The sequence below is a fragment of the Hypanus sabinus genome, chromosome 27 (genome assembly GCF_030144855.1).
Source record: "Hypanus sabinus isolate sHypSab1 chromosome 27, sHypSab1.hap1, whole genome shotgun sequence".
In the NCBI taxonomy this organism is placed as follows: domain Eukaryota; kingdom Metazoa; phylum Chordata; class Chondrichthyes; order Myliobatiformes; family Dasyatidae; genus Hypanus; species Hypanus sabinus.
In genome coordinates this window covers 28,268,787-28,282,052 of record NC_082732.1, presented here as the reverse complement: position 1 = coordinate 28,282,052, position 13,266 = coordinate 28,268,787, and the positions used below count along the sequence as shown (strand labels likewise).

Genomic DNA, 13,266 nt, shown 5'->3' with positions numbered 1-13,266 from the left:
AGAAATTGAAGGGTTATTAAATAGAGGGATGGGTGATTGGTACATCTGTAATTAGAAGGGTGGTCTTACTAGGTTCTCAAACTTGGAATCAAGGTGGGTGAATGATAAAGGGTTAGAGAAATAGGATTATTTAAATGTGACTGGTTCCAATGGCTGGGAAGTAACTTTATAGCAGTCTCACAAGAAGTGAAGACTTGTTTTAGCATGAATGATCTTCATGTACAAATTGGTGAAAATTCCAGACCCCACTGACATCACTGCATATACCTGGCTTCACAGGTTAGTACTTTCTGTCAACTGAAGGCTTGGAGATCCCAGACAGAAAGATATGAAATTCATGCAACTTGTTGCAAATCCCTGACTTTCCTTTAGATTTTACTTTTCACTGAAATTGAAATTAGTGTAGCATACAAAAACATGGTACTGCAGATTTCATATTCTGGACTTGAGTTAGAGTATCTGAACAAAATAGAATGAGCAGTAAACTGTGTAGCAGTGAACATTCTGCCGGAGCAACTCTTTGGACCAAGCAGTATCCGGGGGAGGAAAGAAATTGCCAACATTTTTGAGTCAAAACAAGACTGAAAGTGGAGAGGTGAGGTGGCCAGTACAGAGAGGAGAAGGGGAGTGGCAAGAAAGGATTCTGAATCAGAATTAGGTTTATTATCACTGACAGTCATAATGTCGTTTGCAAGCTCATCAGTATAAATAAATGAAAAAGTACAAGATGCTGCGGTTCAAATCAATGTAGTAGCTATTGGGCATTCTGCTTGGTAAACTTTGTTAGAAATCACATAAAATTTAGGATGAGGAAAATGTCCCCTTAGCCATTGCATCCCATGGCAGTCAAAGAGCAACCCAACTTAATGACAACTTCCAGCTCCAAGCCCATACCCCTAAATGTCACAACTCTTCTAGCAGGCATGTGTATTTTTTAAAAGTGATGAGGTGTCTGTTTTTACCATCTTTTCAGGCAATTAATTCAAGATTGCAATGACTGCAGGGGTGAAACAGAACTTCCTCAGATCTCTTCTGATCTTTATACCAATTACTTTAAAGTTACACCCCTGGTTTTTTAATCTCTCTATTAAGAGAAGTAAGTCCTTCCTATTTACTTCGTCTTGGCCCCTCATCAATTTTTATGCCCAGAGCATCCACCAATTTAAGAAAAACAATCCCAGCTGATCTAATCTTTCCTTATTACAACAATTTTCCAATCCTGAAACAGCCTTGAAAATTTCCTCCCTCCCTGTACGTGGTGCCAGAGCTGTACACAGTCCTCAAGCTATGGCCAAACATACTGCACTTCATCAAGTTCTAGCATAATATTCCTGCTCTTATCCTGTATGCCTTGACTAATAATAGAAAGCAACACACATGCCTTCCTTAATCCCCTAATTAACCTGTCCTGCTACCATTAACGATCTGTAGAACAAAGCTCCCTTTATTATTCCACACCATTCAACATTCTGCCTTTTATTTAAATTCTCATGCCTTATTTCACTTACTGAAATGCATTACCTAGCACTTCATTTCCCATTTTTCCGCCCAGCTAACCAGGTTGTCATTACGTTCTAGCAATCCAAAACTTTTCTTCTCTCTGTCAACCATACGGCCAACCTTTATATCATCTGCAAACAATTTTATTATGGTTTTTGATTGAAGTCTAAATCACTGATATATTTTAGAAAAATAAGGCCCATATACTGAATAGCAGCCTTCCAGTCACGGGCACACCAATAAACTATTGCCTGTTAGCTGCTGCCATTGAAACAGTTTTGGATAGAATTTCCCACTTTCTGTGGGATTTCACGGACTTTATCTTTTTAAACAAGTTTACAGTGTGAAATTCTATCAAAATCTTACAAAAACACCTACAAATTACTTCAATGACGCTGTCCTCATGGACATTCCCTTGTTACTTCCATGAACAATTGTAAAGAAAAGCAACATAATCCTAAAGCACTGGTATAATCACCTACTATAGAGTCAAAATTGTAGCACAAGCAAAGGTAAGTTATGTTTTGTGCAACAGTCTCAGACAATTTGGATGTTATGTTTCTGCTGGTGTTAGTTAAAGAAGGTCAGCTAGGAAAACTCTGTGCTCTTCTTCACATCTCCCGGAGTAACACTCAGTTTAAATCTTACCTGAAGGACTTCATCTCCAACACTGTAGGACTGCCTCTATACCAAGTTGGACCAACAACCTCAAATGTCACTCAAGAGTTTATTCAAAAAGGTCTTCAAATCAATGAATGACACTGACATCTAATACTTAACTTCACAATAAAAAATACAAACCTGCAGAATTAAAAACAAAAAAAACAAAAGATCTTTAATAATTATAAAGCCACTTACAGCAACAGCTTGTATAAAACTGTCCATAAGGTAGTAGTCTGCTCCACCGTGCCCCGAAAGCCGTGTTTGTTGCAGTATAGAATAATCCAAGGGGTATTCTTTCTTTGTCTGTGTAAGAAAGTCAAAAACTTTCACTGGATCCTGGCCCTCACTTGAGAGCTCACCCTACAAAAGAACAAAGGGGAAAATAAGTAGCAAAGAATCAAGTTCACACTCATGAAGCCACTAAGTAAAATGACAAGAGCAGATGCAGAGAATAATCAAAGAAATTAATGGATTGCTGATGTAAGTACAGGAGACGGAGGTTATGCTCTTGCTACACAAAACACTTGGTTTTGCCACAATGAAGAAAGGATACCTTGGCCAAGAAGGTTTGGAGTTCAGCTTTATCAGACTGATAGCTGGAATCTAGCTTAAATTACAAGGGTTGTATTTTCTGATTTCAGAAAAATAAAGAGTAAATTGATTTTAGTTTTCAAAATATCAAAAATAATAAAATTTACAGAAAAGAACAAACTTGTTTGTGGGTCTTGGATTAATAGACAAGGTCAAGGGCTTGAGATGAATATTTCTAAGGTAACACACCTCTATACATAAAGAATGATGGAACCCTCTTGTATATATTAAAAACAATTAATGCTAAAGTCAAGTTTATTTTTTTAATCTATTTTTTAGATGTTTGTTAGCCAAAAAATAGTATGGAGGCAATACTGATCACAAACTTGAGGGGCTGTTACAACCCACTCCTGTTCCTGTTTATGGTGCAGATTATTTGACAGATACGATACTTGACTCAGAATGGGCTGCGAGGGCAAAATTTCTACTTCCTTCCTCTAAAGCACTGGTGTTCTAGCTAAGTGCAAAACGAGTATGACAATGATTAGTGCTGAGCCACATGAACAACTTGAATCTAAGCTCAAATTTACTCACAACATTTCATAATAACTTCAATAATTTATATGTTCAGGTCTTTAGTCACAGAATAACTAGGGAAAATGAATTGTATGGTTTAAACAAAAACTCCAAAGCATTTCCAGCCCATTACACCTAAGAATTTCCAAGCCCAAAATTTTGACCTATTTATCTGATTGAGGTGATGAGTAGTGGAAGAGAACATCAATATGAACAATGCTGAAAATTTCCATTGCAATAGCAAATTTACACAATCTATCTCAGAACCCAGACTATTGCTGTGAGGCATAGGACCTGATATAGTCACAGGTTCATACAGAAATGGCCCTTCAGTCATCCACAACCATCTAATGGTGGGAAATTTATTGGAAAGGTTTCCAAGAGACATGGAGAAAACAAGGACTGACTAGACATGATCAACATGGCCTTCTTCATAAGAAATCATGTCTCATGAATTTGACTGAGTATCTTGAAGAGCTAACAAAGAAGGCAGGTTGGTAGGTGGTGTCTAAATGAATTTTGGCAAAGCTTTTGATAAGGTCCTGGATGTTAGGGTGGTCCACATGGTTAGATACAATTGGATACAACATTGGGTTCGTGATAGGAGGCAGAGGGTAACAGTGGAAATTATTTTTGATTGGAGGCCTGTGGTGTGCTCCAGGGATCTTTGCTGGGTCTTTTGTTGGCTGTCATATATATTAATTTGGATGAAAATATAGGTGGTTAGAAAATTTTCAGATGATACCTAAACTGATGGTATAGTGGACAGTGTTTTTTCAAAATCTTTTTAACGCGATTTATCTGAAATTTAATCCAGAAAAAATGAAGTGAAGTTAATCAAAGCAGGTTTTAGGCAGTGAATAATGACAGGGTCCTGGGGAGTGTTGTTGAATAGAGAGACTGGGTCGGGGGGTGTAAGTACATTGTTCCCTGAAAGTGATAACACAGATAGTCAGGGTGGTGAAGAAGTCATAGGGTACCAACGCCTTAAGTGACAAAGGGACTACAATTGTACCAAACATTGGTTGAGCAGCACCTGAAGTAGAAGAGATTAGAGTGGTGAAGGCCTGAGCATCATATTAGGGAAGGAGCAGAAAAATATTGCAAGCCTGGATTTGTGGGCTTGTGTTTTAAGGAGATATTACACAGGCTATATCTGCCATCTCTGGAGCAAAGAAGTGAAAAGCGACATGACAGACGCTTACACTATTATGAAAGGCTTAGGTAGGGTAAATGAGTCTATTTCCCATTGTAGGGGCGTCTAAAACTAGTGGGTATAGGTTTAAGCTGAAAGAGAGAGATGATCGAAAGGTGATCTGAGGGGTAAAATTTTCACACAAAGAAGTTGATATCTGCAATGAGCTGCCATAGGAGATGGTAGAGACAGGAACAGTAACAACATTCAAGAGGCATCTGGACACATACTTTACTGAGCGAGGCTTAGAGTGATACGGAGTTAATGTAGGCGGTTGGGATTAGCTTAGATGTTCATGGTGATCAGTATAGACATCATGGACCAAAGGGTTTGCCCATTTACACTAATCCCATTTTCCTATAATAGATTCCTATCCTCATGTGCCTTCCCTGTTTAGGTGCCTGTTTAAATATCTGTTAAGTATAGTGATTGTATCTGACTCCACCACTTCTGGCAGCAAGCTTCAGATATCAACCTCTCTGTGTGAAAACCACCTCAAAATGAGGAGACATGCCCTATTCTTCTTACTACCACTGGAGAGGAAATACAGGAGCCTGAAGACCCATATAGCCTCCATTGCTGACTCTAGCAATAAATTCCACACATTCACCACTCTCGGCTAAAGAAATTCTTCCTCATCTCCATTCTAAATGGATGTCCCTCTATGCCTTCTAGTCCTAGACTGCCCCACCAAAGGAAACATCCTCTTCACATCCACTCTATCTAAGCCTTTTAACATTCGATAGGTTTCAATGAGATCCAACACCTGTGCCCCCCAAGTCTTCTAAATTCCAGCAAATACAGGCCAACAGCCGTCAGTTGTTGCTCATATGATAACGTTTTCATTCAAGAAATTATTCTCATGAACCTCCTCTGAATCCTCTCCAATGTCAGTATTGGAGCACAAAACTGCTCCAAAAAAGGCCTCACCAGTGCTTTACATAGCCTCAGCATTACATCTTTGCTTTTATATTCTAGTCCTCTTGAAAAGAATGCTAGAAATGCACTTGCCTTCCTCACCAATGACTTAACCTGCAAATTAACCTCTAGGGTATCCTGCACGAGGACTCCCAAATCTCTTTGCTCCACGGATATTTGAATTTTCTCTCAGTTTAGAAAACAGTCTATGTTTTTATCCCTCTACCAAAGTGCATGACCATATGCCTCGACACTGTATTCCATTTGCCATTTCTTTGCCCATTCTCCCTAAACATATCCACTTCATTGAACACTCAATCCAGAACTGCTGATCCCCTAGTGGACTTTACCCAAGCTGCTCCAAAAAGCCATCTCAGAGGCATTCAACTTGATTTTCCCAATCTATCTGTATATCGGGGTTCCCCACAACTAATGTAACATTGCCCTTTTGACAAATTTTTTCTATCTCTTGCTATAATTTGTAGACCACATCCTTGCTATTGTTTGGAGGCCTGTAAATAACTCCCATCAGGATCTTTTTACCCTTGCAGTTTCTTAACTCTACCCACAAGGATTCTACATCTTCCAATCCTTTGTCACGTCTTCCGAAAAATTTGATTTAATTCTTTACTAGCAGAGCCACTCCTCCTCCTTTTCGGCCTACCTGTCAATCTTTTCGAAAGATCATGTCAGATTTGGTAACAGCTTCTTTCCAACTGTGATAAGTCTGCTGAACAGATCCTGACCCGGATCTGGGCCGAACCTTCCAAATATCTGGACCTGACTTGCACTACTGTACTTTCCCTTTTCTATTTTCTAATTATGATTTATAATTTAAATTTTTATTATATTTACTTCGATTTGTACTTCAGGGAGCACGAAGCACAGAAACAAATATCACTGCGATGATTGTACGCTTTAGTATCAATTGTTTGGTGACAATAAAGAATTTGTATTTGTATCCTTGGATATTAAGCTCCAAATTACAGTAGTCTGACTCCACAATACCCAAAATGTCATACCTGCCAATCTCGAACTGCAGTACAAGATTGTCTACCTTCATTCAAATATAACACCTTCAGTCCTGTATTTGTCACCCTTTTCAATTTTGTCCCTTTTACACTGCAACCCAACCTATTGACTGCAATTTTGCCTTATTATCTGGCTGTCCTTCCTGACAATCTCACTATGCACTCTCTCTGCTTGTAAACCAACACCCCTATCACTTTGGTTCCCACCATCCTGCCAAATTAGTTTAAACCCTCCCCAACAGCTCTAGCAAACCTGCCTGCAAGGATATTAGTCCCACTCAGTTTCAGATTTAATATCACAGGCATATGTCATGAAATTTGTTAACTTTAGGGCAGCGGTAAAATGAAATACATGATAAACTAATATAGGGAAAAAAACTGAGTTACATGTCTAGTAAACAGATAAGTTAAAATAAGTAATGCAAAATAACAGAAATAAAAAGTAGTTAGATAGTGTTCAGAGTTCAATGTCCACTTAGAGATTGGATGGCAGAGGGAAAGACGCTGTTCCTGAGTTACTGAGTGAGTGAGGTCATACCTTCCCCAGAAGAGATCCCAATGATCCATAAATCTGAAACCCTGCCCCCTGAAACAGATCCTCAGCCATTCATCTGCCTAATCATCCTATTCTTACCCTCACTGGCGTGTGCCCCCTTAACAGAGATTGTTACCTAGGAGGTCCTGCTTTTCAGCTTTCTACCTAGCTCTCTAAATTCTCTCATTAGGACCTCCTCTCTTTCCTTTCCTATATCTTTGGTACCAATATATTCCAAGATGTCTGACTATTCACCCTCTCCCTTTAAAATGTTGCAGACATGATCCAAGAGGTCCCTGACCCTGGCACCTGGGAGGAAACATACCATCAGGGTCTCTCTATCGTGTCCACAGACTCTCCTATCTATTCCTCTAACTTTGAAATCTCCTATCACCACTGCATTCCTCCTCTGCCCCCCTTCCCTTCTGAGCCACAATGTCATAGAACCAATCGTTCAGCTCCCCTGGTAGCTTGTCTCCCCAACAGTATCCAAATGATATACTCATTATTGAGGGGAACAGCAAACTCAGGGGTACTCCATACCAGCTGCCTATTTCCCTTCCTTCACCTGACAGTCACCCTTTCACCTGGCTCCTACAACCTAGGGGTAACTACCTCCCTGTAGCTCCTGTCTCAGTTTCCCTTATGAGTCGAAGGTCATTGTTCTTCACAGGGGCCACAGTCGAAGTTACAGCTTCAGTTCCTTCACATGTTCTCTGAGGAGCTGTAGCTCAGTACACCTGGTGTAGATGTGATTATCTGGGAGGCTGGATGTCTCCCAGAAATCTCTCATCAAAAAAAAACAAAACACAGCCTCTAGAACCATTTTTATTGCCCTAACTATACACTTAGATGAAGAACGAGCAAGAAAAAGCTTACTAGATACTTGAGTCGCCCATGCCTGTTACCGCCCAAGACTGTTGAGCCAAAGCCAAAAGTCTCCGTGCTCCAACAATGGCCACTGTGCTTGCCCCCGCCTTATTTTTATTTGACCTTGCTAATGAATCCCAAGGTCTGATTAGCTGCTGTTCAAGCTCCGAGACTTAAACTCATAAATACTACCTTGTTATTAACACAAGAGATTCTACAGATACTGGAAATCTTGATGAACACACATAAAATGTTGGAGGAACTCAGCAAGTCAAGAAGCAGCTATGGGATGAATAGTCAACATTTTGGGCTGAGACCCTTCATTACGACAGGAAAGGAAAGAGACAGAAGACAGAATAAGAAGGTAGGAGGAGAGGAAGGAAAACTAGTTGGCAGGAGAGGGGTGCGATGAGGTTAAGGGTAAGGTGCATGGGTGCGGGAGAGGCATGAAGCTGGGAGGGGATAGGTGTAAAAGGAAAGGGGCTGAAGAAGGAATCTAAAACGAGAGGGCAGTGCACCATGGAAGAAAGGGAAGGAGGAAGGGAACCAGAGGGAGGTGATGGACAAGACAGGAAAAGAAAGAGAGGGTAACCAGAATGAGGACCGGGAAAAGAAAGGAGGGGAGGGGAGAAATTACCAGAAGTTAGAGAAATTGATGTTCATACCATTAGGTTGGAGGCTACTGTGGTGAACTACATATACCTGTCTGGACACACCCCCCCTGCTGACGGCTCCTGTGGCTCCTCCCACAGACCCCTGTATAAAGGCAATTGGAGGCACTGCTCCTTCCTCAGTCTCCAGGATGTTGTGTGGTGGTCTCTTGCTGCTTGTGCTTTCTTCCAGCCAATAAAAGCCTACCTTAACTCACGTCTCCGAGAGTTATTGATGGTGCATCAGTTACCCAGATGGAATATGAGATGTTGCATATCTAGCCTGCAATTGGCCTCATAATGACTGTAAAGGAAGCCATGGACTGGCATGTCACTCACTTGTCCACTCATCCCTCCCCACTAATCTCCTTCCTGCCACTTGAAGTGGATGGGCTACAGCTGCAGAAGACCACAAACAGACACACTCCATCAGCATAGTCAGCTGCCAAGCCCCTCTGCCGCAAAGATAAAAATCAATCATATTTCTAAACAAATGGCCTCCATGACCAAGAAGGGTCATGGGCAACATGTTGCATTTCATCCTGATTTACGAATATGTCGCTGTGCTTTCATCATATCCTTCAATTCCATATCCAGAAGCATTCAGAATTGGAATCAGATTTAATATCACTGACATACACACAGTGGCCACTTTACTGGGTACCTTCTGTATTTATTTGGAAAATGAACCCCACAGGGATCAACATTAGCTATTTTTAAAATAATTACTTCTGAAATCCTTTGCACTTTTCAAGGGGACCCAAATACCTATTGCAGGGAATTTTGCTATATACAGTGCTGTAACTGCCCCTGTATATCCTCATACTCTAACTGGTTGCCTGAAATGGGAAATGCAGTATAAAAGCCTCAAAGGGCAAGATTTACATGTAACACAATTATCTGAATTATGCTGTTAAACTTGAAAATGATTATAATTTAGGAAATAATTGTACTTCTAAAATTAGTTCGGACTGTACAATATCTCCTGTTCTACCTTGGTCTTTCTGATGGTCCCATATTTTTCTATTCTCTTGGTTATTTCTTGTGCAAATAGCTAATTTGCATTTAGTCAGTTTCCTGCACAAACAGACCAACACCCCAAAGCACCATCTGTTCCAAGCCGTCTCCATATCACAATAACAAGTGCCTCATCTTTCCCTCATGGGATCCATCCACATTGATTTCAAATTAGGAAAATGATATTGAGGCACTTAATTCCCTTCAAGCCACTGGCTGCTTTAGGCACATCATGACAGAATCCCAGGAGCATCTCCAATGATGTAATTTACATCATGATTCTGGCAAAGACCAGGATGAAGAATGACACAGTAAGTGTGGCATCTTGGAAGGCGCTGGGATTAGCAGTTCCAGAGAAAGGGGGAGAGAAATAAATAACTATCTTTTGTATATTATACAAATAATTCAGTTCATAACATTTAGGACAACCCAATTCTGAACAGTGCATCAAGATACAAAATAAATTCATGTTAGAGTCATGATGCTTTGTGAAAATGACTCAGACATCCAGTAGGCTAAGGCAGGAAGCATACATGCAGGCTCTTTATTTGAGAGAATAATAAATTTGCCATATAAACTGATCATGTCATCAGTACCATTAGCATAAATCCTTCTCAGCATACCCCTGAGCGGTATCGAAACATGCACAATCTCTCTCTCTCCCTCTCCCTCTCTCTCTCTCGCTCCCTCCCTCCCTCTCTCTCTCTCTCTCTCGTAAGAACATAGCTTCATACAAAGGCAATTACACATCACCTTATAATTTTGAGCTATCTGCAGGTCTGTATTCTCAGATCAATTTTGCTGTGATGATCCTCCACTAGGAACTAGAAATAGAGCACTTTGATAATGTTGCTAAACTACAGGATATAGCTATATAGAATTGATTGCACCCAAAATCACTGGAAAGTGTTTTCAATTTTTAGATTACCTCAAGTGGAATGATCTCAGTCAGATCAATTGAACAATAAATATTAGATAAGCCATGAATGTATTAAATTGCATTGACCACCACCAACGTCTCACCATTAGCACAGCGAACTATTTACTGTATTGTTTACTATTTTACCTGTGCTGTGCGCTACATGCACTTTTAACTATATTTTATTAACTTTTATGTGGTAATATTTTGTTTTATGTGCTGTGTGTGACATGTGTTTTGTGATCCAGAGGAACATTGTTTCGTATAGTTGTAAGCATGTACAGTCAGATGACAATAAACCTGAACTTGAAATGGTTGAGCAAAGTAGAGGGGCTGAATGGCCTTCTCTTACTGCTAATATTCCTGCAACAGCTCTGACCAGCAGTGGAATAAATAGACAAGAGTTCCAGAAACGTACCCTGTGGCTCCTGCTCAGAAATGTATAAACATGGATCTGAGCTGATGTTTGGATTGTGTTTGATTGAAAGGAGGAGGAAAGCCATGTATTTCCTAACACCCTTCACAATCTCAGATCAACTTTCACAGCTTGCATCCACATTTGAAAAATGATAACCTCGAGACAATGAAGGCTGATCAACATTTGTGGATCAAATCCCAGCAAGTAGTAGCATTTCGAGCAAAGGAAAAGAGGAATAAATAGCTAAATTTGTGTTAGGCAAAAACAGTAAATGGCAAAGATGCACATAAAGCTATTAATTATCCCAAGGGCACAATATCTGAACTATTTTAGCGACAGAGATAGACAAGTATTATATTGAGACCACTCAGCTGTCTGATCTATTCATAGTACTTTGTGTTTAGAAACGAAACTTTGACAAACAATTGTGCTGTCAGGAAAGCACGCCCGCTAAAAGGTTCAGATGGCTGAACCATAAATGCTTTTCCTTTGTTACTTCAATAGCAGAAACATTCATTACAAACAATCTTGTTTCTGACAGGAGAGAAGTAGTTGGGTCTTCATGAGTTTTCATATTTTGCTCTTATTATTTTGATTTTATTTTTCTTGACAATGTGTGAGCAGCCCTTCACTCCTGGACCGTTATTTCTTCATTTGGTGATAGTGTATTAGAGTAGGACTTTCTTCCCACCTCTCGTAACTCTCAAATAACGTGATTCTCGATGCACTCATTTTCTGTAACACCAAGGCAGAACCTTCACTCGGCCCAGCACTAGACCTGGCACTTTTTCCTGGGTTGGATCATTCATATCTTGCTCTCAGTAGAATTACCATCATCAGGCAATGAACAATAGAACTGGTAATCAAGTAAATACTGCCACACAGCTGCCACTGCTGCACATGTGAAAGAAGCAAAGAACTTTAAACAGAGTTCTGACAATAACAGGCAAGCACATTCTGAGCATCATAAAGGTAGGAAGACTGGAAAGAACATGGAGAAGCGTATGGAGACAACTACTACATCCTTCTCTGTACCTGCTGACAGAAGCCAGCAACACCATACTATACCCTCAGCCTTCCAGTTAGCATATCCAACAAGCAACAGTAACTGCAGGAACAGGAAGTTGTGCTGCTAACTCCAGTCAGCAGTTCTGTTACATGTGGAGGATTAAAAGGGAATACTGCCCAGGGCAGGGAAGTTCACCATAGAAATACAGATATGGATGTTAATACCCAATTTTTCCTCATTATGTAACTATTTCAAAGTATAATCTTCAGTATGCTGCTCAAAAAGCTTCAATAGTGAGGTGCTGTTTGGCTTTTCCACTATGGAGTACATTGTAGCTGAAAACGATTGAAATCTTTACACACACACTGCCATCTGGCAATACTGTGCTTAATTAGAAGGAAACGGCTGCCTGACTCCGTAGTCCAGGGCAATGAGGTCAGATAAACTGAACTGTCATTTATGCTGACGTCAGTCATCCTTACAGGAGCAGATCTAGAAGTTAGATCTTCCAGATGCTTATTGTTCGTTGAATCAGTTGATAACTTCACACTGTCATTAGCAGGTGATCTTTCTTACACATCATAATTCAAGATATATTGTCCCACAATGCTCGTTTCTAGCTATTTAGATTTTTTGTGTTTCCTATTTAAACAAGATCAATTCTATAGCAAGAAAAATGACACATTAAACAGTTGTTGTGTAGAAAGTTTTCTGATTTTTCCTTTACTTCTCCATACTGGGGAAGTTGAACGACTTCTTCATTCTCTCATTGTATCAGCATTAAGTACCGATCAGAGGAAATAAGATACAAACAATTTTGAGGGTTGGTAACTGTGGTTTTCAAGAAGTTGTTATATCGAAATTTACTTTCTCCTCTGCTGCTCTAACAGAAAAGTAGATCTTGGATAATCTTTCAAAGAAAGTTTTTTTAATATGTGAAGCTTATTGTTTTGAAATTTTCTGTTAAACCCAGCCCTAAAAATGGTGCTAATGCACTCTGCCACCAAGTGGTAAGACTGGGATTCACAAGCATTTACTGAAGACAATTTGATATGCTTGATTTGCCAGATCTGTCTGGAACAATCAAGGCTGGAGTCGTAATTCCATGTTCATATATCTTCATATAGGTGGCATCCATCATTAAGGACCCAAATCATCCAGGACATCACAACACCACCAAACAAAATAGATGTTTTGGTCATTTCTCATGCTGTTTATTGAACCCGCTGTGGACGATCTCATTTCAGAAGTACTTAATTGGTTTTGATTCATATTGGAATATTGAAAGTATGTATTACATAAACCTTACCATTGCTTATCCAAGGATCCTTTCTCCAAATTATACAATTAGTTCCTCTTTTCAACTTATTGATATTCTTTCTTTTGAAGAACATTAACAGTTCCCTCTTTTACCTCTCCAAGTTCCTATATAAA

At 39.8% G+C, this 13,266-nt stretch overlaps 1 protein-coding gene across 3 annotated transcripts in view; it reads right to left on the bottom strand.

The window, feature by feature from the left end:
* zgc:154075 (uncharacterized protein LOC556929 homolog) overlaps nt 1-13,266 on the bottom strand; it is a 218,357-nt gene that overhangs the window by 7,060 nt on the left and 198,031 nt on the right. For all 3 annotated transcript variants that reach the window (XM_059952096.1, XM_059952095.1, XM_059952097.1), the window contains one exon: nt 2,359-2,523. In XM_059952096.1, coding sequence (XP_059808079.1) covers nt 2,359-2,523 — 165 coding nt within the window. The remainder of the gene's footprint in view (nt 1-2,358; nt 2,524-13,266) is intronic.